The sequence below is a fragment of the Bombus pascuorum genome, chromosome 13, assembly GCF_905332965.1.
Source record: "Bombus pascuorum chromosome 13, iyBomPasc1.1, whole genome shotgun sequence".
In the NCBI taxonomy this organism is placed as follows: Eukaryota; Metazoa; Arthropoda; class Insecta; order Hymenoptera; family Apidae; genus Bombus; species Bombus pascuorum.
Window position 1 is genome coordinate 7,784,196 of NC_083500.1, and position 27,255 is coordinate 7,811,450.

The window sequence follows — 27,255 nt, forward strand, 5'->3', positions numbered from 1 at the left end:
TGCGCGCGTACAGCCAAGCGTGCATTGGCACTCCCGTTATCGATCAGTCGCGTGTTAGTCCACCGTGACATGGAGGATCTTCTGCTGCAGATCGTCCGAGAATCAAGCAATGCAAAATTACAAAATTTGCGGAAGTCTGCGCAAGAAGCGTATGGTGAGTCGATTTAAAAGATTCCTTTTATATATTTCTTATGATTAGATGGTCATACTTGCTCCATAAATTTAAAGCTGATCGATACTTGTAATAATTATACTCGCCCTACAGTACCTTATCCACCATTGACTTGTCAATTATAATTCTCATATTAAGATCATAAGTAAGATTCTGAAACAAACGATATATTTTACTTTATTTGTTTAATTAATTTAACATGTTTGTGTAGACTTTCTGGACAAACAGCAGGGATTACTACGCGATCCACCCCACGAATTACGAGCAAAATGTCTACATACCTTTCAGCTAGCACTAGAAACGAAGAGGAGCAAATTCGTTGCATTTGGTCTGTCGGGATTACATGTAAGTATTTCATTGAATTCCTCTTTCTTCTTTTTGTCCGTATTGTGCCAGTTTAGTATCGTATACATGTAAATGACGCATTCACCCGCGGGAAGGAACTCTGCGATAAAGGGTACGATATCAGTGACCAGCTGTAACATGTTATTTCTTTACTGTTCTTCGTTTTAATCCGAGACACATAGTTACTTCACAGTGCTGTTTTTCAATAGACCATGGGTATAAGTCTAAAGTCAATTAGAATATTTTATTCAAATTTCGTCATAATTGGACCGCGGGTTTTTATGCATTTATACAAAATTTAGATTGATATAAAATATGCAAAAATATGTAAAACACTCCAAATATATTATTCGTAATATTTAGCGAGTGAAATAAATCTCGACTTAGATGTCTTCCTTTCATTCATAAAAATACACATTTGCATAAATATCCGCAATCTACTCAAAGTAAATAATCTGTAATTAATATAAACGTTTTGAATTCAGAAAATGTTAAGGGACGATAGATTCCAGTCACCGTACGAGCCAGAGGATGATTCTCTTTGGCTACCCGCGCAAATGTTGCACGCAATGAGTTCCATGTTATCCCAATCTGACGACACGCAGACGGACATGCTAAAAGTGAGCCTAAATTTAACCCTTTTTTAACCCTGCTGCGTTCTTTGCGTTATTTTTGACGCATTTTTCTATCGGTAATAAATTTCTTAAATCCGAGGAAAAAATAAGATAATCCTATTGATCCAATCTTTTACAATCTTTTAACCAACGATTTTGTTGAAGTATTAAATGTATTTTTGTTTATTAAAACGGGAGCGTGGCATTCAGACACAAAAATTCGAGGACTGCAGCAGGTCTAACACTCAACTGGTATCGTTACTGAATTTTAAGACATCTAATTTTATTTTTTATTTTACACTCTACGCGATAATGGCAATCAATGATCTTTATCGACTAAAGTGCAAAATAGAAATTAAAATTAAGTAAGTTGCGATTGTCAGTCACGATTCTGGTCGAGGATTAAAATTCATCGAAACTAATTAAGAAATATTCCACGACATATTAATCTGTATAGGTTCTGTTACAAGTTGCCTGTTCCTCTTACTGGACGATGAACGGTCGTTTAATAATCGCCATTCTCACTACTTGCTGCGAGGCTTTCGAAAATGGGAATCAAGCGGTGAGGACCGCGGCTCAAGCTGCAACCAGTCAAACGTTACGGTCTTTTTGCCTATTCCTAGGTAATTTCATTCAATGCTATTATCCGTAGTACGTTCTAGAATTTCGTGATTGTCCTTGTGATTATTTCTGGGATTTATCAGATACTCCATCGTGAAGTTCAACGAAAGTTTGATCAATAAATCTCTGCTCGCGTGACTAGTGAAACGTTCTTTGCGAATTCCGTGATTGATAAGCTGTTTCCTTTGAAACACTTTCGAGGATTTTTTCTTGAACGTTAGTAAAACTCATTAATAGGATGTTTGCTTATGTGAATTTGCATTTTTACGGATGTCGCTAAACGATAAATCAAACTTGAGCAAAGCATTTGAATATTTTCGATATTTAGATATTTTAAACACTTTGAATATTTGTATATCTTATGCTTGGATATTACTACACTATATCTATACATACTTTGGATATTTGTTTGTATTTATATTTATATTGAATATTCTATATATTTTATATCATTTTTTATATTTATGATTTGAAATTTTTTAATTTAAATGTATAAAGATCTACTCAGTATGCTATCAATCTTCGCTACTAATTAGTAAAAATATCTTACTTTTCACAGACGAGGAATGTCAAGAAATGGACGAGAATGCAAAGAAGAATAAGAATTTATGGGAAAGAGGTGTCTCCTGTTTCAACGAAGCTCTGCCAATTCTTCAATACATCTGCAGCAAACTGGACGAAGCTCAGAAGTAAGGGAAAAAAATATTAATTTTATTTGAATACACATCAATTTTAGGAAACCTTATTACAGTAATGGAAGAAATGGAAACACCGTGGTATTTCTGTTGGAATGTCTGCATACCTTGATATCCTCCTTGCCGCAGAAAATTCATACGAACGCACATTTTACCACCTTCCTCTGGCAGAAATTCTGTCCTGCACTGATAGCTTTCCTAGGTACACCGAGGGTCGACAAGACGTTCACGTCTAGGGAAGGAAAAGAGAACGAAATTGGAAGAGGATCTGGATACTTGGCCACTTCTTTGAGCTTCGATAGTCACCAGGCTAAAACTGTTTATAGGTACATAATTTTAGATACAATAGCTATAAAATTTAATATTATTACTAGACGGATATTTATACAATGTTACACTTCTCTATTACAGTGTTAGAATATTTACTATGTCATTGATATTGGAATACATTAGTTGCTTCATATATTAAATAATTTAAAGAATGTAAAAACACACACATATATATATTACATTAAAGATTTTTGACAAAAGAACAAAAGCTTTAAAATAATAAGATAAGTAAGTTATTTAATTCATTTGCAAAGGAAAGTAGAATAAGAATGTACTCACTTTATATTTACATCTTTAAACTTCCTATAAATGTATAAATATTCGCAGTCTAATTATGATTCATAAAAAATTTGATGTTTAAAATAACTTGAAAGTGAAATTTGACAATTTTTATACTTATAATAGCATTGGAACAGAATTAGTTCGATTAGTGGGCTGCGTGGGACCCCTTCGTCCAGTTTTAGAATCAGTATTTCACAGAATGTTACTGTATCCTCCACCTCAGCAACGCTTAGAATCTTTGAAGGCTTTGAAAGAGCTTTTACGAAGTCCTAGTCGAATCGTTGACTTTGCCGGTCCATTATTGGTGGAAGAAGATAAATCTAGTCATATTCAGAGCGACATGGCCTTGATGAGATTGTGAGTCACTATACACTAAAGTCCTTCATCTAAAATAACAGGAGTTTATTAATTTGATAATAATTAAAAATATAGATCAATGGATTCTATCGAAGAATCAACAACTGGTGGTTTAAGTACATTGCACGCTAGTGTATCGTGCGTGGTTGCAATGCTCTCCGCTCTTCAGGAATTATGCGAGGGGAAGGCTATTAATCACACCTACACGTGCACGATCAATAGCTTGTACGAAGACTTGGAATCCTGTGACTACAAAGGACCTTTGACTTATCAGTGCATGGCACGGTTGCCGAAAACATACAGGTGAATTTTAATACTGTAAAATATTGTAAGAAACACTGTGCGATTTAAAGGATCACTATCTTTTTCGTAAATTCTCTGCCGAATAATCACTCTGTGAAACCTTATAAAGTATAAATATTACCTAATGTAAGTAATGTAAGTAATACCTAATGTTCTTCAATGATAACCAACAAGTAATCATAAATTTTTCCCTCGTAAATTGCAATTACACGATTAATTTCACAATTTTACATTTCTTCATAGAATTACTAGACAGACAGATGTTACTACGTTCCGTAAGCACTAAATTAACATTGAATAGGTTGATAAAGTGCTTCGTAGATACATTGTTAAAAAATGTAATTAGAAAAGCCCATAAAAAGCTCTTTGATTTGCTTTCAGAGAGCAATTGGAGCTCATGAAGAAGGGAATAGGCTCCGATTCTGACTCCTCGGGGCACGGTCCATCGGAAGATGGTGATTCCACGGACACAGAAGGTCCACAGAACGAATCTGACGAGGTTCAGGAAGAAAATAGCTTGGAAGACAACGACTACGCGATAGAGAACGAAAGGGAGAGATTGAGATTAGAAAAATTACCAAAGTGTCTTCACGTGGGTCGTCAGGTGGCTGATGAATGCAACGTGGATATGGAAAGACATAATGCTAGAAAGTTCGTCAGGACATTGAAAAGCGACTTGATTCCTATGGTTTTGAGTCTCAGAAGCAATATAGAAGTCGACGAAGCTCTGCAGAATTTTGCTTCGGAATATTGTCAAGGTACGATAATAGTATACACGAGAAATTGATTCTTGCCCAGAATAATGTTGATTTTATCGTATTTACTGACGGATAATGTATTGTCTGTTGCTTCCCGAGACCATGTCCCAACTTTTTGGTAATTCTTGAATTCTGAATTGTGCTTTCTTAGAAAAGTATTAAGATTTTGATGCGAAATATTTGGTTACTGCTTTGAGAGTTTTCATTAGGCAAAATTTTCTATTCTTTATAGAATTTTGTAGCGACTGTGATAAATGAAAATTTGTCCGTGTTAAGTCTAGAAAATAGAGTGGATGTCGCAATAATTTTTTATATTTCTTTATTTTATCTAACGTTGTTTTTTCAATATTCCTTTTCGTCTTTAGTAAATTGTGGACGTTTACGCATTTACGAGAAATTTCAAGATATAAAGACGCACAAAATGCACCAATGTATTAAAATATACGAAATATTCAAAGTACGATATATAATGTTACAAATTCTTATAACATTTAATGACGAATGAAAGAAATTTCCGCTTAAAGATTCTATTCCCTTAATTCTAATAATTCTATTCGTAAAAATATAAATTTGCATGAACATCCACAATCTTATTATTATATGTGCTATTTATAATTCTTCTAATTGCTACTTATAAGCTTCGTCAGTTATCATTTAATTCTGCTTTATAAATTCCAAAACCAAGAGATGAGACGACATTGCGTTTACAGGAGTTTTCACAGCACAACAAAAGATGCAGGAACAGACGGACACCAGTACAGATTCATGTGCCTTGATTACGATCATGAACGCCGATGGAATTTACTTGGCCACCTATGCGGCATTATTGTTGAACTTGAAGTTGATTAGGATTAATTACTATCACGAGGATAATCGTCAGGTCCCCATCAGTGAGGTATCAATGACGTCTAGCACATAGTTTAAATGTTTTTCTGCAAGTGTGATAATTTCTCAAAAGCTCCTGTCGCATTTTCTAGGAACAATTTGTGGAAGAAGTACACGGATCTGGAGTTCTAGTCTATCTTTCGGCAACCTGGTTGTCTGAACTTTACCAACAAGTTCTGGCATGTAATTTACTCGAGAAATGTGGCTATAATCCGCACTACACGGATAACAGTGCTCTGATAAACGTATTAACTGGTATAAATCAATTTTCTATAATCTGAAACGAGATTGTCTGGCCATCGAATTAGGACCATTAAAAATTTCTAACAGAACGAATAAGAATCTTGTAATGATAATTTAAGAATTTTCTAAATATTTTCTTTATATATATGAAACAATGCTTTGTACCAAGTATCGTTTTGGTAAGTATCAAACTTATTTCCAACCCAGGACAATTTACTCTTTGCGATATAATACTAAAGTTTGGAGAAGAGAAATAAAATTTTGGTACGTGTCCTTGATTCGATGGCCGAAGACAGTAAATCCTGAAAACTAATAGATACATTTACTTTCGTCAGATGTTGATGGGATTCCTGGAAGCCAGAGAGGCGGACAGCTTTTGTCTGACTACATACGATTAGAAAAAGCTCAGCTATCTCGAAGCGAACCAACACCGGAAGCGGAAGCAGGAGCGAAGCTTTCGAGAAGAGTATTGACGTGTTGTTGGGGAAGCATGATGACTGTGTTGACGACAGGATTGAATCCTCCTAAGGAACAAAATAACAAGGGAATACTGAGCAGAGACGGTGGTAGACGAGGTATCAGGGATACTGTGATCTTGTCGTTGGAAGGTCTTCATAAAGCTGCAATTTTGAGCAATGTACTTGGTCAGTATTATTTCTTAATAAACTGTTTAATAAATTACTCTAAATATCTGAGGATGTACATACAAATGTTCCCAATACATATAGCGATTCCAGCTTTTATTTCTTCCAACTTTCATTTCCGGTTATTCTCAGCCAAATTTATTTTCTCGTTAATTAGGCCTGCAGAATCGTTGTGGTTCTATCTTCGCTCTGCTGGTGAAAGCAGCCTGTACAGAGCAGTCTATTTCGAAAATCACGAGGACGAAGGACGTTCTGCGCCTGAAATTACAAAACAGAGCAACTAATATTCACACATCACACGCGTTGAGTATGGACGTACTTCTGGGCAAGGGTTTAGAACTTGGAAGTCATGGCAGCGATTGCTGGCCTCATGTTTTCACGTAAGACATCGCTAACAATTGAAATATTTTCCAATTTCTATCCAACCTATCGAATTTATAAAGTACTGGTTAATTTTAATTTATTAAATATTAACGCCAACTGATTAAGTAGCTTTATACTTCAAAAAGGTGTTCTTTGTACGTGAGCAAATTGGAACATGATTTCTTTGGAAAAAATCAGAATCCATCGCTTCCTAAGACTCAGCAGAAGAAAGACAAGAAAGATAGTTCGAATGGAGATCCAAAGGGAAGTCAAGATAGGCTAAAACTTAATTTCAACATCACCGAGGAAGAAGAAACTTGGTAAAGCGTATAGAAAATTTTGATTCTCGATGAATCGACTAAACTCTTCATTACTAAAAGACAGTTTATTATTTTAGTGTCGATGTCTATAGTTTTCTATCCAGTCCATACACACAAAACTCCAGTACAGACACAATCCCAGAAATAATCCAAGAATCGAACGCGGACAGTCAATTTAATGGAATACTTCCTGCCGACTATGCCGCAAAAATTATCTGCGTTTTATCCCAACAAGTCGACAGGCTATTTGAAAATGCTGCGCTAAAGTTGAACCTTAAAGCGTTATGTCTATTCTTGTCTGCTCTTTGCAGAGCTAGCAAAGCTCAGTTATTCAAAACCACGGATGGTCTCAAAGACAATAAGAGGTTCTGGTGGAGAAGAAGCAAACCCAGAGAAAACGAAATGAATGTGCTGCTCTTGGCTCGTTTAGGAGAAGTTATGTTGAAGTGCGTGAAGAGTGGAAGGCCCCTGATTCATATAATGAGGGTGAGAGAATCTTCGTCCATCCTTTAAGAGCTGTATTTTTGTGTCGTTCTCGACAGAATCGTATTTTCCTATTTGCTAGAAAATCTCTTCAACTTTTAGTTTCGTGATTAAGTAGAAATCCTACTTAAGAGGTGGTTAATAAGTTGAGATATCAAAAGTTAAGTCTTTATAGGTTGAAACTAAAGCGAGATTGAAATAGTAAGAAATAAAATATTCAGGAATTGCAGCAGATTCAAGATTTTATAAACAAGATGTTTCTAAATTGGATATGCGTATTTCAGGTTTGGAGTATCCTAGGGCCACACTTTATGGAGGCAGCTTGTCACAAGGACCGTGGCATTTCAAAAAAAGCAGTACAATGCATTCACGACTCGATGGCAGCTTTGCTGAACGAGCAAGTGGAATTGCCTCATTTCCATTTCAACGAGGCTCTTTTCAAACCTTTCGAGAACCTATTGTGCCTAGAACTATGCGACAGTGACGTTCAGGATCAAGTGAGTCATTGTTTATCTTTAACCTTATCATAGTGTAGCTGGAGAGAAATCTCAATATAGAGCAACAAAGTATTATTATATACATTCAAGTACATTGCTATAAATTTCAAATCCTAAATGTCATCATTAGACTGCAAATATTCATGCAAATTAATATTTCTCCAAACATCATTAAAGAAATGGAACCTAAGCAGGAATTTGTTTCATTTATTAAGTATTATAATGACTATACTATTTTACACATTTCATACATTTTTGCTATTCTATGTATATTTTGTGCATTTTAGTATCTTTAAATTCCTCACAAATGAATAAAAATCCACATCTGATCATCGCACCTAATATTAATATACATCTTCTATAAAAAAATGGGAAAATTACATATTTTTTGTATTTGATACCAGAAATGCAAAGGGTGGGTCCATGACAATAAAGAAATAATTATTTCCTAAATATTCTAAATTCCCCGTTATTTTACATTATTACAGAATCAAAATGAAAGCGTTATAGATTTTAAAAAATCGGTGAAAGCAATTTATTAGAAAATAATTATTTCTTAGATAGTTCATTTTCAATATTTGGTTACTTTAATGTATTACCAAAGCGTTAAGTCGATCCAAAAGCTCTTCGCCATAAAGAGAGCGTAATTGTTTTCCAAATTCTTCGCACTGAATTCCCCCTCATTTTATTAAATCAGCAAAGGCTTAAATCGACGCAAAAGAATTATAAATTCCTTCCAGATCGTCAGTTGCATCTGTGAGTTCGTCGAGACCAACAGAACCGAGATTCGATCAGGCTGGCGACCTCTTTTCGGAGCGCTACGTGTAGCTTCAGTTGGTAATTCAGATTCTGTCGAATCTGCGCCACTCCTGGAGGTCTTCAGGGTCTTCCTATCCACGGACAACACGCTTGTATTCGCCAATGCGGCGCTAGATTGCATTCTATGTCTCTTGAAGCACGTCCGTGGAATCGGTGACACGGAGGGTCACCAGGATGATCAGGATCAGATCGACGTTGCAGAATCCAGAAGAATGAGACTCTGTGTCGAAAGTTTGAAATATCTTCTCAGCTGTTCTGACATTCTTGCATCGATGTATGGCATGCCAGCTTGCCCGATTTTCCATTCAGCTCAAAGAATCCAAGTTTCGACCATTCCTCAATACGTCGATCCTACGATACCCAATTCCGAGCTGATCAGATTCGATAAACACGCTGAATCGATGCAGGATACCATACCTGAAAGACCACACGATGTATTAATGGATAACGTTCATACAATTACAACTTTGCAAAGTATGGACAAGCCAAGTGGCATTCTGAGAGTCTGGTACATTTTGATCGAAGGCCTAGCAAGCGCTACCATGATTTGTCCTAAACGTTATCAACCTCACGCGTTGGAAACCTTGTTCCATTTACTGAGAGACACGTTGAATGTTCCTGGGCCAACGTTTGGTTTATACTGTGTCAATCACCTGCTTCTGCCTATGGTGCAGAACTGGTTGAGGAGGACGTCGAAGATCTTCAGAGGATGGGACAATTTCGCGCCTAATTTTAAACAATGCTGTGGACTGACTACGGATTTGGTTGTTGATTACTTAACTCATTTACAAGGTAATTAACATATCATCTACCTTGTTACGTTCTCTCGGTTATTTTCTAGCCGATCTCATTTCGCTCTGATCAAAAAGTATCTTGAGTCATCTGGAAGTGTCTTAAAGAATAAAAAAGCTGTCGTTGATATGCAGATTTGTAGATTTCTCGTTTCAATTTCACGTTAAATTTTTGTCTTCTTTATTGAAATAAAAGCAAGATTGAAATAGAAAAATTCGAAGATTGCAGCAGGGTTAATAACACGTGATGCTTAAAGCAGAGAGAAGAGACAATTTCGACGAGATAAATTTATAATTTGCGTTTGCAAATGGATTTTAGGACCCGAGGTACTTAGAAACAACGCCTATTTATCAGCTACGACGTTGATGTTGAAGCAATTGTTGCTAGTAATGGCGGAATGCGTGGTCCAACCCACGGAGAGTATAGCTCGTCTAGGTTGCGCCTGTATTAGGTAAGTATCTTTTGATCGAAACCTAGGCCTGTAAGAATTGTTTAGAAGTTTGAAACCTGTGCGAGCTGGGACATATGTACGCACAATATATTAACACGGATCGAGATCAAAGTCCTCTATTCGTTCCAACGCTTGATGACTCACTATCGAATTAAGATCACCGAGTCGCAAAGAAGGCGCTCCATTCTTCTCACCGTTGAAAATCTAATTTAACTCGAAGAATCGACCTGTTTCGTTAAATCAGAAAATCTATCAAACGTTCATCCATTTCGAGGATCCATTTCCCATCACCCGTTACCGACACACTGATGCTCGTACACTAATTAGGAAGATCGAACGAAAACCGAACGAGGCTCCAAAAAGATGGATCAGAATTTAAAGATCAAAGATTCAAGACTTAACTCATTTTAATCATCATCGCGAACTAATCTGTTTTACCAAATTAAAAAAGGAAAAAAAAAAAGAAAGCGATTAAATGCTACCGAACTTACACCCATGTTAATTATAAGAGTCTCCAGTGGAAAGTGGAGGAGCTTGGAGAAGTACGAAGATCGATTGAAATCTCCTATGATGATTGAAAGAATCGAAGGAAAGGAGAGAAGGTTCGAAGAGGACGAGGATCGATCAGAAGAGAGAAAGGGTGAATCATAACGCGGAGGTTCGTTGGAATGTCCATCGACGGAGGTTAGATATATCGTCGTTACGGGCGTAGCGTGCGTGTAAGATGATAACGAAGCTTGACAGGCTGTCCGGTGGGATAAGGTAGCCACCGACACTCGACACCCCCGGAGCGTCGTGTCAGCGACTCACACAAATCCGACAAGAGGACGTATACAAGCGACAGCCCCCGTCTCTTCCGTCTATCTTGCTCTAACTATGGGCCGGATGGATCCGTTTGTCGTTCGTTTTCTCCATATTAATGCACGGCACACATCGACACGCGTGTAATTCAATCTTAGCCGGGGTCGATCGCGAAGTATCGATGTACAGGCGTGCGCCGAGTTTAAAAACGGGACAGGTTCGCGGGCAGATAGCTAGCCTGGCACTGAATGACGAACGGGATCCTGATCTGAAATCTTAGAGTCACCCACTCTTGCCAGCAACCTATATCTAGTGTTTGCGAGCGGAGAAATTAACCCTTTCGCGAGTTAGCCATTCGCGTACGATCTTTTTTCCCGTTTCGTACGAGTCTTACAAACTTGTCGAGTTAAACAAAATTGTTAGGCACGATCTTTGTATTCAAAGATATTCTCGTTCTTCTCAAAGTGATCTTCAGTGATCAATTCGTGTAATGATATAGACATAAGAATTAGAAACGAGATAAAGCAGGAAATATGAAAATGATACGACGATAAGGATTCGGACATCGCAGTGGCCGTGTTGACTTTTTAATAAGGAATTTAATAAAGAATATTTCATCCCAGAAGAAAACTTATCAATTTTTTAATTGGAGTTTGTAGCGTGATTTGAGGCGAATGAATTTCTTTGTTGCTACCGATCTTTCGGGTAATTATTCGAGCGATTGTTTCAGAAGATATCGCGCTTTGAAATATATATATAACAAACAAACTGTTATATAAATATATGTATAACAAATCGAAGATGTAATGTAATTGTAGATTTTTTCTCACGAATTCCAATGACATGATTCTAACCGTTATTTTAATTATCAAATAATTAATCAGCCAGGGTAAGACTTTCGAGGGTTCCTGAGCGAAATATTTTACGTGTTAAAAATTATACCAAGTTTCTGAATACCTGGAAGGTTTAATTTTTAGGATTCTTCTATGATTCAATGCGATGATGTCTGCAATGTCTGCGCAGGCACGTTCTAGTGAGCAGCGGACCGCTACTCACCCCAGAACAATGGGAAGTTTGCGGCGTCGCCTGTTACCGCGCTTGTTCAAATTCCCTGCAAGAGTTGCACCAGCTGACCATGGCTTTCTCGCCGAGATCCGAGTCCTTTTACGGTGACGTTGCACAGGTCAAGGTTGCAGCGCGACGAGATGCGACCATCGAAGAATCAGAAAGGCTGCGACAGCTCGCTGCTCAGGTAAGTTGATTCGTTACGCTTTTTTATTTAAATATTCTTCAATATGGAAGAAGATATTACCACTTTCCTGGCTGTTTGACGTTCGTTGTGCTTCTCTGTGTCCTCACAATCGCCACCAAGAGTTGTCAACTGAACGTGTTCGTTCGATAATCGCCAAAGCGGTGATCGATGATGGGTAGATAGAGAACCTTTATGACTCGATGTGTTTCCTTCTTTTCTCGTGAATCGAAGGATTTTCAGCGGTACGGAGGCAACTCCTATATATAAAATGTATCTGTTGAAAGAGAAAGAAAGATTTCATATCGAAGAGTACAAGAGCACAGAAGTTACGTAGTAGTCTAGTTTGAAAAACTATTCGATCGGCCAATAAGTTTGTGTCACGATTCGCTTTTACTCTTTATGAGATATTCTCATACTCTTTGGAGGATGAAGAACGACAAGATTAGAAGACAGAGCTATAAGATTAAGTCCACTCTAGAAGAGATACTTGAGTGGTAAATCAATGAATATACTATGATACTATGAGTTTCATAAGGAAAATACAATAACAATTGCTATATACAGTATTTGTTCCCTTTACATTGTAGATATTTTATCATTATAGAAGGATTTAAGAAGTTTCCAAAAAAGTTTCAATCTTGAAGATTCAGTCTTAAATAAACAAGAACAAAATTTGTGATCCGTTAAATGAAATAGAAAATTGATCGATGCAACAGGTGTCTAAAATCTTGAATATTCCACGATCGACTATCCATCGATATTTAAGAAAAACTAGGAATGGAACCGATGCTGAAAGCATCTAGACAATACAGAAATGAAATACGCAAACTTGTTGGGCGATCTGAATGCCTGATTTTTAGTTGGTTTTCGTTAGTTTACTCAAATTATTGGAGAGTGGAGGTGTCTCCTTATTGCAGTTACCCTTCGATTGGCTGTTTCTTTTTGTCAACATGTAGATGGTTATTCGTGATTTACTTATTCGGCGAATGAGTGAGAGAGTGTTTCTGTGTAACGTAGAAGTTAAAAACGCGTATGTCGAGAAAAAAAAGATTGCCTGCGAGAGAATGTCACACGTGGTGCCCTCCTGACCTGACTTGCTCCCAGGTGAGCCAGCTGCGCGAGGTATTGTCTGCGATCAAGAGACAGAATGCGGCGTCACTGCCGACGACACCTTTCCAGGATTCGATGACCATTGAGACGACACTGATCGACCAGCACACTACCTCCTACTCCGTTGGTTGTAGGCAGCACACGACACCCCTCGATTACACTAACACTACGTCGAACACGGGTCCCCATTGGCTTTAGCCGCCCACGGTAACTCACGTCATGGATTTTAAGAAAAAAAGAAATCAATGAGAAAATATTTAAAAATTAAAGGAAAAAAGAAAAAAAAAGAAAGAAACGATAGGAAAGAGCAAACAGACAAACGAATGTAATCGCATCGATTCTTCTTCTGTCGACCGATGAAACGATGAGAAACAATATTTTAGAGAGTTTTCGATTCGCGACGATTACGATTCATCGCGGTTTTGACCGAGACGAGAAATATACTCGTGACGCGTGGTCGTCGTCGACAGGCCTGCTTTCGAGAGCCACGTTTTTCGCGACTCGAGATTCACTGCAACCGCAGCTTTTCTGCCTTATCTAGTTCCTTACGAGAAACTTTTTCTCCTCAAGCGACATTGTGATCGTAAATCTCGTGTACGATTTTGTTTTAGAGCACACCGAGTTTGTGATCTATTTCTTTTTTCTTTTTTTTTTTATAACGTATGATAGCTTTCGTCGAGTAAAATCCAAAAATACTAGGTTTCCAGACGCAGAGAAGGCCACCTTAGTGGCTCATTCTACTTGAAAAATCTATGATATGTTGTAAAAGAAAAAAAAGTCAGAAATTCAGTGTGCTTTAAGACGAGGTTCAGCCTAAATGTTTATTCTAGACACAGATTTTTCTATTTTTTTGCATCGACGTGCCTCGTAAATCGTGCGCTTTGCGTGTATTTATGCTGTCATCTGAATGGCTGATGGCAATACGGTGGCGTAGAATTAATAACCATACGATACCGTTGCTTAAACGGTTCTTTTAAAATAAATGAGCGAGAAGATGTCTTTTAAACTGTTTTTATCCGAATTCTATGCCATTGTGCAATGCAATTAGATGTTTGTTAAAAAATGCCAAACTAGACAGAGAGAGAGAAAGAGAGAGAGAGAAAATAATGAGAAAAAGATCTTTGTACTTGAGACTGCGTATTGTCGATACGTTCGTGGTTTTAATGTATTTTTGTACCGCTCGAATGTGTTCGATGCAGAATGTGTCAAATACAGATATGCTTTTATCATTCGCTCTGATGCGTTCTTGTATTGCACCCTTATTCCTTCATCGGCCTGCGCGATGAAAATCGTATGGGAAAACAGAGAAAAGGATGGGAAAGAATCAAAGTAAGCCTGTCGACGTTGATACGACGCGATTGGTCATCAATCATCTCGTTTAGACGTTTGCACTCGCTGGTAGAAGGCACAGGTCAGGCTGCAGAACCTCTTCGACGAGGTCCTTTTCATTACAATCATTCGATCACCACGGTTCCTGAAAAATTTGCCGAATATTTTTATTTGAATAGATTTTTCATCGGGAAGATTTTATATTAGATTTAATATAGATGTATTAAGTTTCTACTTGCACTTACAGACCTATCAATTGCAGATACAGAAGATATAAATAATTATTAGAATAAAGGACCCCGTCGTTGGCCGAGATATCATTTAAATTTAACTTGGCACGGTCTTGCGTATCACCATTAAAATCCATGGCTTGAGTCCATGGCTAGAATTTCACTGTCACATAATATGTACGTGATGAGATATACGACACCTATTCTAGAAGCTGCAGCTTTCGTAGAATGCACACATGTTTACTGACCGACTGAATTAATCGAATCACGTTAGGTTCGAGTTAGAGCCCGCCGTATCTCGATGATCTTTCGATTATTCACGAAAATACGGTGAACATCGCGTCACGATGAACATGAACATCATCTTTAGTCACAAAATCACGACCATCATCTGCAACTGTTTTTCAGACATCACGCACGATTGCTTTTGTAGCTTCTCGAATCGAATACGCATAAGAAAAACGAGAGAAAAGAAAAATTAAAAAGACAAGATCGAGAGATAAAAGTTAAATTAAACGTACGAAGAAAAAAATTTGCGTTTGGCAAAAGACGAAAACTCGTGTCGAGGATCTACGAAGAATCGTGCGATAAAAATTCAATCCTGTTAGGTAGGCATATTGAAGAAAGATCTTGTGCCTTCAGGTGTTCCTCCTGGAGGAACAACGCACCGAAGATACTTCGAGAAGATCTGACGACAGATCCTACGTTTTCCTTCTGTATCCACCCTCGGTGGCTTCCACACTCAATCCCGACCTTTATATCGTTAGAGTTCAGCTCAGAGCCTTGATTGTTGGCCTCTTGGTCCATCAGATGCTTCTTCATTGCATCGCCATTATTCTTTTGCAAGGTCCTGACTCGTCTTTCCCTAGGTATGTATTTTTCAAATAAATAACAACGAATCTTTCTAATCAATCTTCTTAACACGTTCGCTATCGCAGAGAAAGATTATAAATTTACATATCAAATTTCACGATAGCTATTCAAAATGTATGGCAAGGAAATTAAGGCAAAGATAGAAATTTGAAGAATATCTATTTTCAAATATCATAACATTACCATTATACGAATAGTAATTTATTTCTTAAATTAAACTTATTATTATTAATTTAGAAAAGAACATTTCTTTAAAAAAAAATAGGTATCAATAAATGTTATGTGATAATAATTATTATTAAATTGGCATATTAAATAATTTGAAATATAAACGATTATCCCTACAGCGTATATCGTTACAAGTTCCGATATTTAATGTTTTATCGTGATTAATATACTTCTGTTACGAACAATAACATTCTGAGATTTCTTTTACAGCTTAGAATTGAATTCAAATTAACTTTAAATTTAATTTTAAAAAGCGAACGTGTTGAACACAGTTAAGACACAGTTACAAAATTCACTTCGATTCCAGTTTGTCTAACGTCATACCACAATCAGCAGCATCGACATCGACAAAAACAGTGATACCAGGTTTCCTGTCTTGTCTAACCAATCACCACATAGACATTTTTCTCTCAGCTTTGGATCTATCTTACGCAACCGCTTTAAAATTTGACTGTCGTCCTGGATTAAAATTCTTGGTCCAAAAGGTAGCTAATCTGCCTCAACCAGCGAATCTCTATCGTCAAGCTGGAGTGGCTTGGACAATCAAGATCGTCACTCTATTCGAGCTCTGTTTACACAAAATAGAAGACACGCAAGCTAGCCTAGAAACCGTGAAAATGATCCTCGCTTCGAACTCAGGCGACAGAGAACCCCTCAAAGAACCGAGTCTTCGAAAACTCTCGAAATATCTGAAACAATTACGGACTACATTCGAAGAACTTTGCGAAAGTTACGTGGAAGTGGTTTTGGACGAAGATGGAAGACACACGAGAGTAGATAGCTTTTCCGAAAGGAAGATATTTTTGCTGATAGCTCAACCGGACGATTTTCCAGAGATCACAGGAAAAGAACCGATCAGTGACAGAGTTCTGGCTACTCCAGCTCCCATCGAATTGCCCGAAGGTCCAGACGATATAGAAGATGGGGAAGATCAAATGGATCAAGAATATCAAGAAGATCAGGAGGATATCGAGAACTATAATCCAAATTTGGACGACGAAAGTGGATTGGAGGAGCTTGGTCCAGAGTGTGAAGACGATCCGAGACCTTTTAGGCTGTCCGACCTAGCGGTGGAGTATTCTACTGATTCTGGTCCCCAGTCTGAACCGGAAACCGATGACTCTAGACCAGTCTCTAGATTAGGATCGGTCACAGAGAAGGCTGTGTACCCTGATAGATCCGGCGGTACTTCCAGCGAAGGATACATAGATGGAAAATACAATTCTACTACACCAGCACCTTCACGATTCATTAATACCAGAGATAATTTATATTACAAGTTTGATTCTTTAAGAAGAACCGAGTCTGTCGACTCTTTTGGGACTTCTGTGTTGGAAATAAAATCTACGAACACTGGCTTGACGTACGACGAAGCTGATTTGTTCAGGAAATCAAAGTTGGAGAGAAGAAGGAGCGATGCTTGTTTGTTGGCTCGGAAAAGTTCCTTGAGATTCGTCGAGCCAGTTGAAACCGACGACTCTGAGAGATTCGTGAGGTTCAATCCTAGGAATATTCGATGTAGATCGGTGATGGAACTGAGAAAAACAGCTGGGTCCACGGTGTCTGAATCGTCGAACGATCTTGAGATGTCTCCGCGTGTTTCCTCGAAAATTGGAGAAAAGGAAGAGGATGATTTACCTAAAATTTTTGATAATATAGATGAGTTGCTCCGTGATTACGAGAGAAGCAAACGAGGCTTTAGAACTAATCCGTTTTTAAGAAAGGATGGCGGTGATTCTAACGCGGAGACTGAAGAGATAGCAAGTCAGGAATCTGCCTTTCATAAGAAGAGTAATGTATGCAAGGATAGCGAAGCTCACAGGAATGCTTGGGCAGAGATGCTGAGCACAGTTTTGGATTGGACTCTGGCTTTATCTGTAAGTTGTAAACGCTTTTTTCAACTTTTTCGAATTTTTATAAACGAGGATTTCAAGTGCGATTCGTGAACAATGCTTATGTATTTGTGAAATATTTCAAGGTACAAACACGCATTGAAAATATATAAAAAATATATGTACATATTTATATAAAATTTAATAAGGTATATATAAAATATTTAGGATAGTTCCATTAAATGAAACATGAATATTTAACGATAAAAAATGTGTCTTTATGTAAAATCGTCATTTCATAATTGAGAACGAAAAAATTCAAATAATAAACAAAATAAACGTTAAAAAAATATAAAGTAATATTTTTAATTTTTATTTTAATTAAATGTCGCGAGTGCTAGAATAATTTGTTTTAATTTTTAAGAATAGTTTCTTATATAAAAATACTTCCATATAAAATGAAGGAAACATTCTCTATATAAAATGTTCAAAGCATAGTTACGACAACACCTGCGACAATATTTAACAGCTGAACGAATCTCTACCTGGATTTCACTTTTTAACTATATTCGTAGAAATATAAATTTGCATAGGTATGCACAGTTTACCGATGAGGCTAGCTTGACTGCTGCTGAAATATCAGAATACATTTTCCATATTGATTTCCGCGTATTTTCCACTACTGACGCCCGGAAGCCTCGATTATAAAAATTCTGCGATATCACAAAGGCCTGAAATCCCTGATTTTAAACTTGTTGTTATTCGAATCGGCGCCTTATCTTATCTAAAGCGTGATGTTAAAAATATTTTTCACAGGATGATCAACTGATTCCGCTGCTTCCTGTTTTCGTCAGCGGTGTAAGAGTGTTGACACGGTACGCGGTCGACCAGGTTCTCAAGCAACGACTGTCCACGCTTTTTCATCGAATCGCGGTGTTATACGGGTTGACGAGCAATTAGGAACAGCTTCAATACATCTGGGAACAGATGTATTTTCACAATTCATTCTGAAGTTCTTTGGTGCTAATCGAAGACACTGAATGTTAATCGAGTGTCTGCAGGAAATTTGAGCGTTGAAAGGATGTTTGAGACTGTTTCTCAGCGTTTACAAAGAATCTATGACTGTTTGAAGAACGTAACTGGTTTCAGTCAATATATTCTCAATAAGTATTAAATCTTCCACTTTACGACGAAGAAGAACGTTAATAGACTGATGACCAGAGTCAATCTACGAGTTTAAGACGACAGATTGTTGTATTTCAGGATGTTTTTCAAGATGAGCAACCAGCGAACGATTTTAACTCTATTTTAAGAAGCTGTATTTTCCACATTCATCCTCTTGCTGAAGTTTTAAGGACCATTTCGCATGTCATGATCATTAATCGACTTGGAGAAAGAGATCGGAAATTTGACGAGGGAGTAAGGTATAAAGATCCTTTCTTCATCCATAATTTTCACCAAGAAGGGAAAAAGAGATAACAAGGATTCCACGATTCTCGTGAAGATCAAAGATCACTTCGTTACGCGACTAACAAAGTCGCACGAAAAATTGAACCAACTTTGAGTAGTATAAATAGGAGCATTGCGTCCATAATTCTCTTCAAAAAAGAAAGAGATTGCACGATTAGCAAGAAGATCAACGACGATTTTGTTACTTGGAGAAAAATACCAATTCTCAGTTTCACAAGGAAGCGAATGATTTTCAATTCGTACAGCGGAATCTGTTACATCGTGCATATATAAACGATAATATAAACGTTATGCATGCGTAAGCGATGAACGATATTGAAAAAGGAGGAAAAACGAGAAAGAGGTTCCATATCAAGGGATCATCATCTACGTCATCTCCTTAGAAGTTCCACGATAAAGAAGATAAAAGATCGTTTCGTTTCTTCGCAAACGAATATAAATTCTCAACTTCACGAAGAACTGAGCGATTTCCAGTTCGAACAGTATAATCAGAAACATCATATACGTAAGAAAACAACGTAACTTCGATTCATTTTTCAAAGGAAAGAAACGATGTCCCCTTTTCATCGTGGAAGCCTCGCCTATCTCTAGTTTACCGCTGAGACGCGTCGACACGGAGAGACAAGGATTTTATTTACGATCCACTCTGCACGCACATCTTCTCGATTCTCATTTTATGCTCTTTGCGCTTAACTGTAGTTTGCGGTCCAGTCGCAGAGTCGGATGTACCGGGATTTTACATCCATCGGTCGAACACACGCGTCGCGACCAGTTCGATACATTTCGTTAGCTGCCACGGAGTTTACCTATGGATTTTTCGACATTTTTAACAGAATTCTGCGATTTTTCCTTCTTTTTTTTTTTTTAACGAGGTACCAACGATTTCTAACGAAATTCTATAATTTTTCCAGCTTCTATTTTTCTTCCTTTTTTAAGAGAAACTAGCTATTTTTAAAAGAATTATAGAATTTCTTTTCTTTTTTTTTCACGGAAAAGGAGGAAATTCATAAAAAATCTCAGAGTGATTCTTCTGCCTCAATATATCTAAAAATAAATCTAGAACTTCCAAGAACAAGGAAGTGCATTACATGTTTCTTTCTAGATTTACTTTTTGAAATATTTCTCACTCAACTATATTCCATTTTTTCTGATTCATCCATGAATTGGATACATCAGAGAGTTACTGTTACTAGTATAAAAGACGAGAACGTAATTAGCGAGTTAAGAGTTAAAGATCGACGTTGATTTTGGAAGTTAGAAACAGATTGCCTAGGATAGAAATATTATTTTTCGTGTGAACAAAATGAAGAAAGAGGTTCAGATTGATAGAAAGCTTTCTGATTTTGCCAAAGAGTTCTTAAATGCATCGTAATTGAAAACAATCGTAGCGAAATGAGACGAAAAATAAGAAGAAAAAGAAAATGAAAATGACGTTATATTTTCCTGTAAATAGTAAGTCTTGCTGCTGGTTCATGGCGATACGATTAAACCAGACGGGCTAGATATTTTTATTGTTAATTTTTATCGTTACGATATTTAGCCGACGACTAGTAAATGATTTTGAGTTTCGTTTATCGCTTCGATATATATTATACATATATTTTGTATATCGTTTGTATGTTAAAAACGAGAAGAGAAGAATTGACGATTGTTGTATAAATCGATCCATTGCCCCCTCGAATTTTCTAATTCTGTCCTCAGATAATTCCATCGGTGTTGTAAGTATTGTTGAGCGTCAGATCCTTTAAATGATGAAAAAAAAAAAAAAATAAGAATGTGGAGGGGTTACTTATTGATAATAAAACGTGCCTACGTAGAACCCTGTCTTCTTTTGTTTTTTCTTCTTTAAAAAAACAACACACACGAAAAAGAGATAAACGAAATTTACTCAAAGCCGAATAATTTTCTCCGTGCGAGAAAAAGAACGAAATGCGGACAGTATTGACACATATAGTATTTTTAATCGAGATCAGCGTAACTTGAGCACGATAGACAAGTAAGAGATGTATGAGCGTGAAACGTTCGATTATTTCAAGTTAATAAAATTGTACTACCGAATCTATCGTTCGATATGAGGGCAACTGATTGCAGAACGTTACTTATAGAAGATAAAATGAAACGAAACTGCATCCAGTTTTCCTCGAGTTAAAAAATTTTTTTCCCTGTCCTGCACGAACTAGCACATTAAATGATTATATTAACTTCTAACTAAAATTTTGAAGAATTTTTTGTATAAATATTCAAGAACTTTTCTCAAAGAACTCTTATACAAATTTTGGAAAATTTCTCTGGGAACTTCCATAAAAACTTTAATAAAAATCCTCCCAGAAACTCGTAATTTCCATCCAGTTCCAAAACTTGTGTCGACCAAGTTAATAGATGAAAGAACAGTCATACGATTACCTTCCCTTCGAAGCTGGATGTACTTCGAGAAGTATCAAAGGTGTCGACGATTTCCTGCGAGACGAAGTGCATTTTAGTTCGTTTTAACGGGCTTAGGAAAGGGCGGGAGAGTCTTGTCTGCGGTCAAGTCATCCTCGTAAAGAGGGAAGCTTATGAGCGACGGTCGCCTCGGCTTATTCCATGCTTTTATTCCTGTCCCATTCGGCGAGGTAGTAAACATCAGCGAAGAGGAAGCGGGAAAGCGTGCAACCTCCGAAGAAGATGACGAACGCAGAGGAACGCCACGTTTCTTTGGTGAAAGTTCACGCATAGATTCTGTTCCTCCAAGGACTACGCCTTCCATGATTATTCTGTGTCGTGGAATTTTTCAATTCTTTTTATTTAGAATTTTGTATTATGCAATGGCTACAAATAATATTTGCACACCTCCTTCTTTTTCAATGAAACATATTCTATTAGATTCTACTATATCATATTCATAGCACGAGTTCAATTTTTGTAGTCGTACGAAAGTACCACTAATGTATTTCGACCTAATTAATTAGTATGTAAATGCAATAACAGACACAACGGTATGCGAATGCTTTTTGTAGTCACTCTATATCTTGTTCCTTGAAACGAAGGAAACATAATTTTTAATAACTTACCTGCTCGAATTTTTATTTACGAATCTCACTCTTGCTTTAGAAAAAGTACTTTCAATATTTTAACAAAATTTTTATAAAAATCATCCGAACATTTTTTGTCAAAACCTAGAAAATGCAACAAAAGTAAGAAAAGTAAATAATTGCGTCAAATGTGATTCAAAGAATGCAATAGAATTAATTGTGAGGCGATTGTCCGAGCTTGTAAAATGTTGGGATAATTATTTATGTGGAAATGCAAATACGAAATAGAAAACAATAGAGCGAACAAAGGAAATGTTGGAAAACTCAATCGAAAGAGGAAAATGGATGTGAATTCCTTCGAATCTGGTCATTATCCACTGATCATAATCAGGAAAACATCCTATTTGTTCTCTGCGCGTAGCTTGGCAGCAGAATCGTTGGATAATCCATTAATTCTTCGTTCAGACAGCAATTTCGCTTGGAACTCGACGCTTAAGTAACTTTCTAATCCTTCCAATTATTGCACAATACAACTCCGTTTTAGAATTTCTAAAAACTTGCATTATCGATTCGAAACTCGATTTTTTACCACAATCATCCACTCGATTCGATGAAGTCAATTTTAAAGAAATCTTATCGCTAAATCTTAATTTTCATCTTACACGAGGAAGATATACAATTCAACTCAAGGAACATTCAGAGCCGAAATATTCTGTTTTACTTCGTAGAAAATTGTACAAACGAGGAATGACGTTTTTTAGTCGGCTCGTAAAACCGATGGAAAAAAGAGTGGAAAACAGGGTGGGCTGGAAGTAAAGGGAGAGAGGATGGAACAGTGACGTAGACCGCAACTATCCATTCGTTCGTCATTTCCAGTATGCTTTAAATATTAAATAGAGCTTGCAGCGCGCTCGTAAAAAGGATTACCCGTGGCCTCTGTGCCCTCTGAAAAAAGGGAGAACCACATACCTCTGTGGGCAGATGTGTATTTCCATGCCGTATCAAGGTTTTTCTACTCAAATTGCGAAGAAGATTAATTCGTTCATCCTATCTTTGTTACATTTTTCCTGCTAACGACAGGAATAAGAAACAACGAACGAAAAATCGTCAATGTTCTCGATAACTCTTTACTAATGCTATGTCTATATTCGTTGCTACGTATACGAAGCTTCCTCGTGATGGATCTAGTGAACGGGGGCATGCAGGAACCTGTTCAGGCAAGATTTTATTTCATGGAAAATATCTGTATTTACAATGTTACATGACTATCTTCCCACTTTGCGGATACACGTACGCGCTGGCTCAATTTACAGTCGCGTATCGAGCCCTGATCCCTCTACGCGCTCCAGCGATGCTTTTTCTAAACGATCGAGTTAGAGACGCTCTTAGAGTCGAGATCCTTTCCTAACACCTCGAGACTTTCTCACGACGACAGCGTATCTACACATTCGTGTTCCAGTTCTCAGTCACCGTCGATACCAATCACACTTTGTGTGACCGCGAAAAATCGGCCATTTCTTCGAGCACTACCACTACTAATCGCAGAGGACATCACCAAGTTCCTAACACCTTCGCTCGACCCTTCTCTCAACTCCCTATTGCAAACATTATCGTTTCATCGATATCACATATATAACATTTAAAGTCACAGACTCGTTTACAAATTTCTTCAATAAGGTCTCCATACATCGTTCCTTTGTTCGTTCTCTTCGCCCATAACTCCGATCTCCAGCCTGTTGCTGCTGATCGTCAGATTGCTGCCGGCGATTGTCACCTGTTCCTCGCTCAAATCACCATGCAGATGTAGATGAATCTGGTTCTGGTTCACCGTGCTGTACAACTGTGGATAAAGAACCATTGGCGCTGGACTGATGTAATTTTGGCTTGGATTATTATAATAGCCTTGGTAGTTTGGATTGTAATTGTGTGAGGCGACCGGGACCGGCGTAGCTGGTCCAGAGGTCCAGGAACCGTAGTGGTAACCTGGACTTCCGCTGCCTGTCCCACCGCCCGCGAAGATGTCTGGATCGCTGGTCTTGCTGGGTACCAATGGCAACGAGGTCGACGAGGTTCCGTGACTTGGATACATGGAGACACAGTTCGGCGTGTACGTGTCCTGTTGACTGTCTGACGGAAGAACTGCAAGATTCGAGACAGACTGTGCAGTTGTTGTTAGATATGTAAGTTTCTGCTGAAGGAATGGATACGAGGAGACTGTGGCTGAGGTTGAAGCGTGATTGAACCGAGTAAGTTAGTCAGGTGGTTTTTATACAGAGGATATTTCAGATATTTCGAGAAAAAAGCATAGACGTCTCTGCTCGTAAATCAGAACAACCGGTGATCTCGAATTGAACGTGTTAATTAATTCAGATCGTTAGAGAAATAATTAGTTGATTAGAATTTTGTATTGTACGAGATAAAGATACAAGATACACGATCCAGAGGACAATTGCGAATGCTATTTGCAACAATTTTAGAGAAAAATAATGGATTAATAACCATACATATTGGTACTTCTACAATTTTCTAGCACGACCCTCGTTGAATTAAATAGCATAAAATCTAAGTCTGACTTAGTAGCTAGTGTGTGCATAGTATGTATGATGTAACATATAGAGTATAATAAATAGAAAATGAAATATGTAATAGGAAGTATAGTTGAAGAGGCAATGCAGATATTATCAAAAACGTATTAATATGAATATTCCTTATGCAAGTATAATTGATGAGATTTTCCTTACAATGTTGAATATGAGTTCTTTACTCATATCAATCTAAGGTTTCAAATATGGAGGTTTAATAATTTCCTTATGGTTTTTCAGGTTTATCTAGTTTTCCTATACCTGAGTGTCTTTGTATTAATGAGCAAATGTGAAGGTATATGTATATCTAGAACTGGAAGTGTTTGTTAAGTGATTAAAAGTGATCTGTTTGAAGCGATCAAACAGGTGTCAGCAATTTCGCTGTAATAACAATTATTAGCGACGTATCTGAGAATCTGACAAAAATAACAAGATTATACGAATTATTCGTATCTTACTGGTGTTAACAAGTGGTTACGTCACACAGAAGAGGAAGAACGCTTTCTTGGAAAATCTGCGTCACAACAGCGTAGAGATACATATCAGAATTTTCCTTTAGATATTAATGCAAATCGCTGTTTTATATTTAATCCTTTTACAGTGTAATAAAGTAATGAAAATGTTTAGAACGAACAATTTGAAGAACGATTATTCCTTTATCTATAGTTTTAAATAAAATTTAAAATTACTATAGAATCGCTATATCTGGTGGCTTGATTTCGTGCTATACAGTGAAAAGATTGAGAAATATTTTGATACTAACCAGTGGGTAATGGTACCGGTTCCGTCGTCGGATGATGAGAAAGCGCTTCCCCTGGATACGAAAACGCTCCTCCAGGAATCGGCGAAAACGAGCCACCACTGCTTACTGGTGGAGCTGGATAAGAAGATGCTGCGGATGGGTAAGTCCACTCTGCAGCAGCCGTACTTGTATCTGCAACAAAAATCATTACGATCCATTAGAAAAATTCTTTAATAATCATACTGTGATTATTTATGCGAATTCGTATCGTTATTAAATTTGTTATATCTATTATATTTGAATATTTTATATATTCTTGCCTATTATGTGCATTTTATGTATGTTTGTACTTTTAAATTTACCATAAATATCTAAGAGTTATATATTTCTCTATATACCTTTATGTATCATACATATGCAATCTATGCATATTCGCACCTTTAAATTTCCCATAAACGCATAATAATTCGCAGTGTATCAACGATATTTCTTAGTATACCGACAATGAGTACAAACGTTGGATACTTTCAACTCACAAGACGGGATTCCAAGGAGAAGACTCATAGGCGATTGACTCGATTCTACGCACTGTTTGTAAAATGGTAACGGTGTTCTGAGTGAGTAACTCTGTCAGATTAATTAAAATGACTCACAGAGTCGAAGTATGCCGGAAGTCTAAATGATTGCTACAAGTACACGTTAATTGGTCATGGGTATTTATACAAATTCATATTTTCATGAATGCAACTAAAGAATTAGAACTTTGGGAAGCAGAGACAGACACTCATTTCGTTCATTAAATATTATAACCAGCCTTGCGATTTTAATACATTTAAAAATGCAGAAATGCATAGTATACATATAGTGACAGGCAATAGTATATTAAATATCTAAAATATATTTGCTGTTGAACTGAATTGTGAAAAACAATCGAGATTATTACTATCGAAATTTTATAAAATTCAAAGAGGAAACACCGCTGATTACTGATTAATTACAGATAATTTTTCATTTTCATATAATATACAAAAGACAAGTGCATTACTCATGAACTTGGCTACTCGATTTATAATTTAACACTTCATACTCTAGATATTTTACGTAGATACACTTCTTTTCATATTATCTTCATTTTTGCAATTTAAATTTCTCAAAAATGCAAAAACATCTGAAATCTATCCATATTAATCGGACATTTAAAAAGTACGTGACTTTTCGCAGGTCCAGCGTAAGAATCACAAGGTCTACGTCATTTATACCAAGTAATTATCCGATATTAATTATCATCTCTTGAAATATTTATCGCAGAGTTCGCGACTTCCGTCGGACGTGCAATGAATTTCCAAGTACCTACCTCCGCGGTAATGACGAGACGAGCAACCGGTAAAAGTTACGGAAATACAGAGAGGAAAATATCGCACGCTGAGTCAACGATGATTCGGCAAAACTATTACTCGCCATTATTCCGTCGAAGCTGAACGCGACTGACTTGTGATTATGAAATACGTATTCGCCAGAGATCGAGAATAAAGTTTCACGAAAAGAACCAACGTCGACACACAATATTTCACTCCCCCCATTTTTTTATTCTTCCTCTCAATTGGCCGTTTCAGCTTTCATTCGACATCTGTAACACTATAGTCTGCTTCCTGTTGGCCTTCGAGTATTTATTCAATGATTCGATCATTTCTATTGGTCGTTCTATTTTATTAAAAAAAAAAAAAAAAAAAAAAAAAAGAAGGAAAAGATTATAAAACGTTACTGTATCGCGTACGATACGAGGAAACGTTTAGGAAGTTAATCAAAGAGTTCAAGGAACTT

The 27,255-nt window shown here is 37.1% G+C and overlaps 2 protein-coding genes across 5 annotated transcripts in view; one reads left to right on the plus strand and one right to left on the minus strand.

The window, feature by feature from the left end:
• Positions 1-30: 30 nt before the first annotated feature.
• Positions 31-21,157, plus strand: LOC132913262 (brefeldin A-inhibited guanine nucleotide-exchange protein 3). Of its 3 annotated transcripts, none has more exons than XM_060971459.1 (22): positions 31-154; positions 384-517; positions 1,003-1,137; positions 1,589-1,754; positions 2,312-2,441; positions 2,489-2,773; positions 3,183-3,416; positions 3,492-3,719; positions 4,101-4,477; positions 5,188-5,372; positions 5,455-5,617; positions 5,941-6,249; positions 6,407-6,629; positions 6,759-6,932; positions 7,010-7,418; positions 7,700-7,912; positions 8,653-9,523; positions 9,842-9,974; positions 11,799-12,027; positions 15,339-15,565; positions 16,105-17,674; positions 18,446-21,157. In XM_060971459.1, the coding sequence occupies exons 1-22, from the start codon at positions 70-72 to the stop codon at positions 18,587-18,589; spliced, it is 6,624 nt and encodes a 2,207-aa protein (XP_060827442.1). In that variant the 5' UTR covers positions 31-69; the 3' UTR covers positions 18,590-21,157. The 3 variants fall into 3 exon arrangements, with proteins under 3 accessions (XP_060827442.1, XP_060827443.1, XP_060827444.1); XM_060971460.1 differs by having other exon boundaries at positions 5,200-5,372; XM_060971461.1 differs by having other exon boundaries at positions 2,504-2,773.
• A 2,159-nt stretch (positions 21,158-23,316) lies between these two features.
• LOC132913266 (protein lozenge-like) overlaps positions 23,317-27,255 on the minus strand; it is a 37,363-nt gene continuing 33,424 nt past the window's right edge. For both annotated transcript variants that reach the window (XM_060971467.1, XM_060971468.1), the window contains 2 exons: positions 25,456-25,626; positions 23,317-24,249 (listed from right to left, as the gene is read on the minus strand). In XM_060971467.1, coding sequence (XP_060827450.1) covers positions 23,780-24,249; positions 25,456-25,626 — 641 coding nt within the window. In that variant the 3' untranslated portion in view covers positions 23,317-23,779. The remainder of the gene's footprint in view (positions 24,250-25,455; positions 25,627-27,255) is intronic.

What these genes read in the sequence shown, in the direction of transcription:
- LOC132913262 (XM_060971459.1), top strand. Translation starts at nt 70, where the DNA reads ATGGAGGATCTTCTGCTGCAGATCGTCCGAGAATCAAGCAATGCAAAA. An exon ending in GTCAGGTCCCCATCAGTGAG is followed by an intron (nt 5,373 to 5,454) that starts GTATCAATGACG and finishes CGCATTTTCTAG; the next exon opens with GAACAATTTGTGGAAGAAGT. An exon ending in ACCGAGGAAGAAGAAACTTG is followed by an intron (nt 6,933 to 7,009) that starts GTAAAGCGTATA and finishes TTATTATTTTAG; the next exon opens with TGTCGATGTCTATAGTTTTC.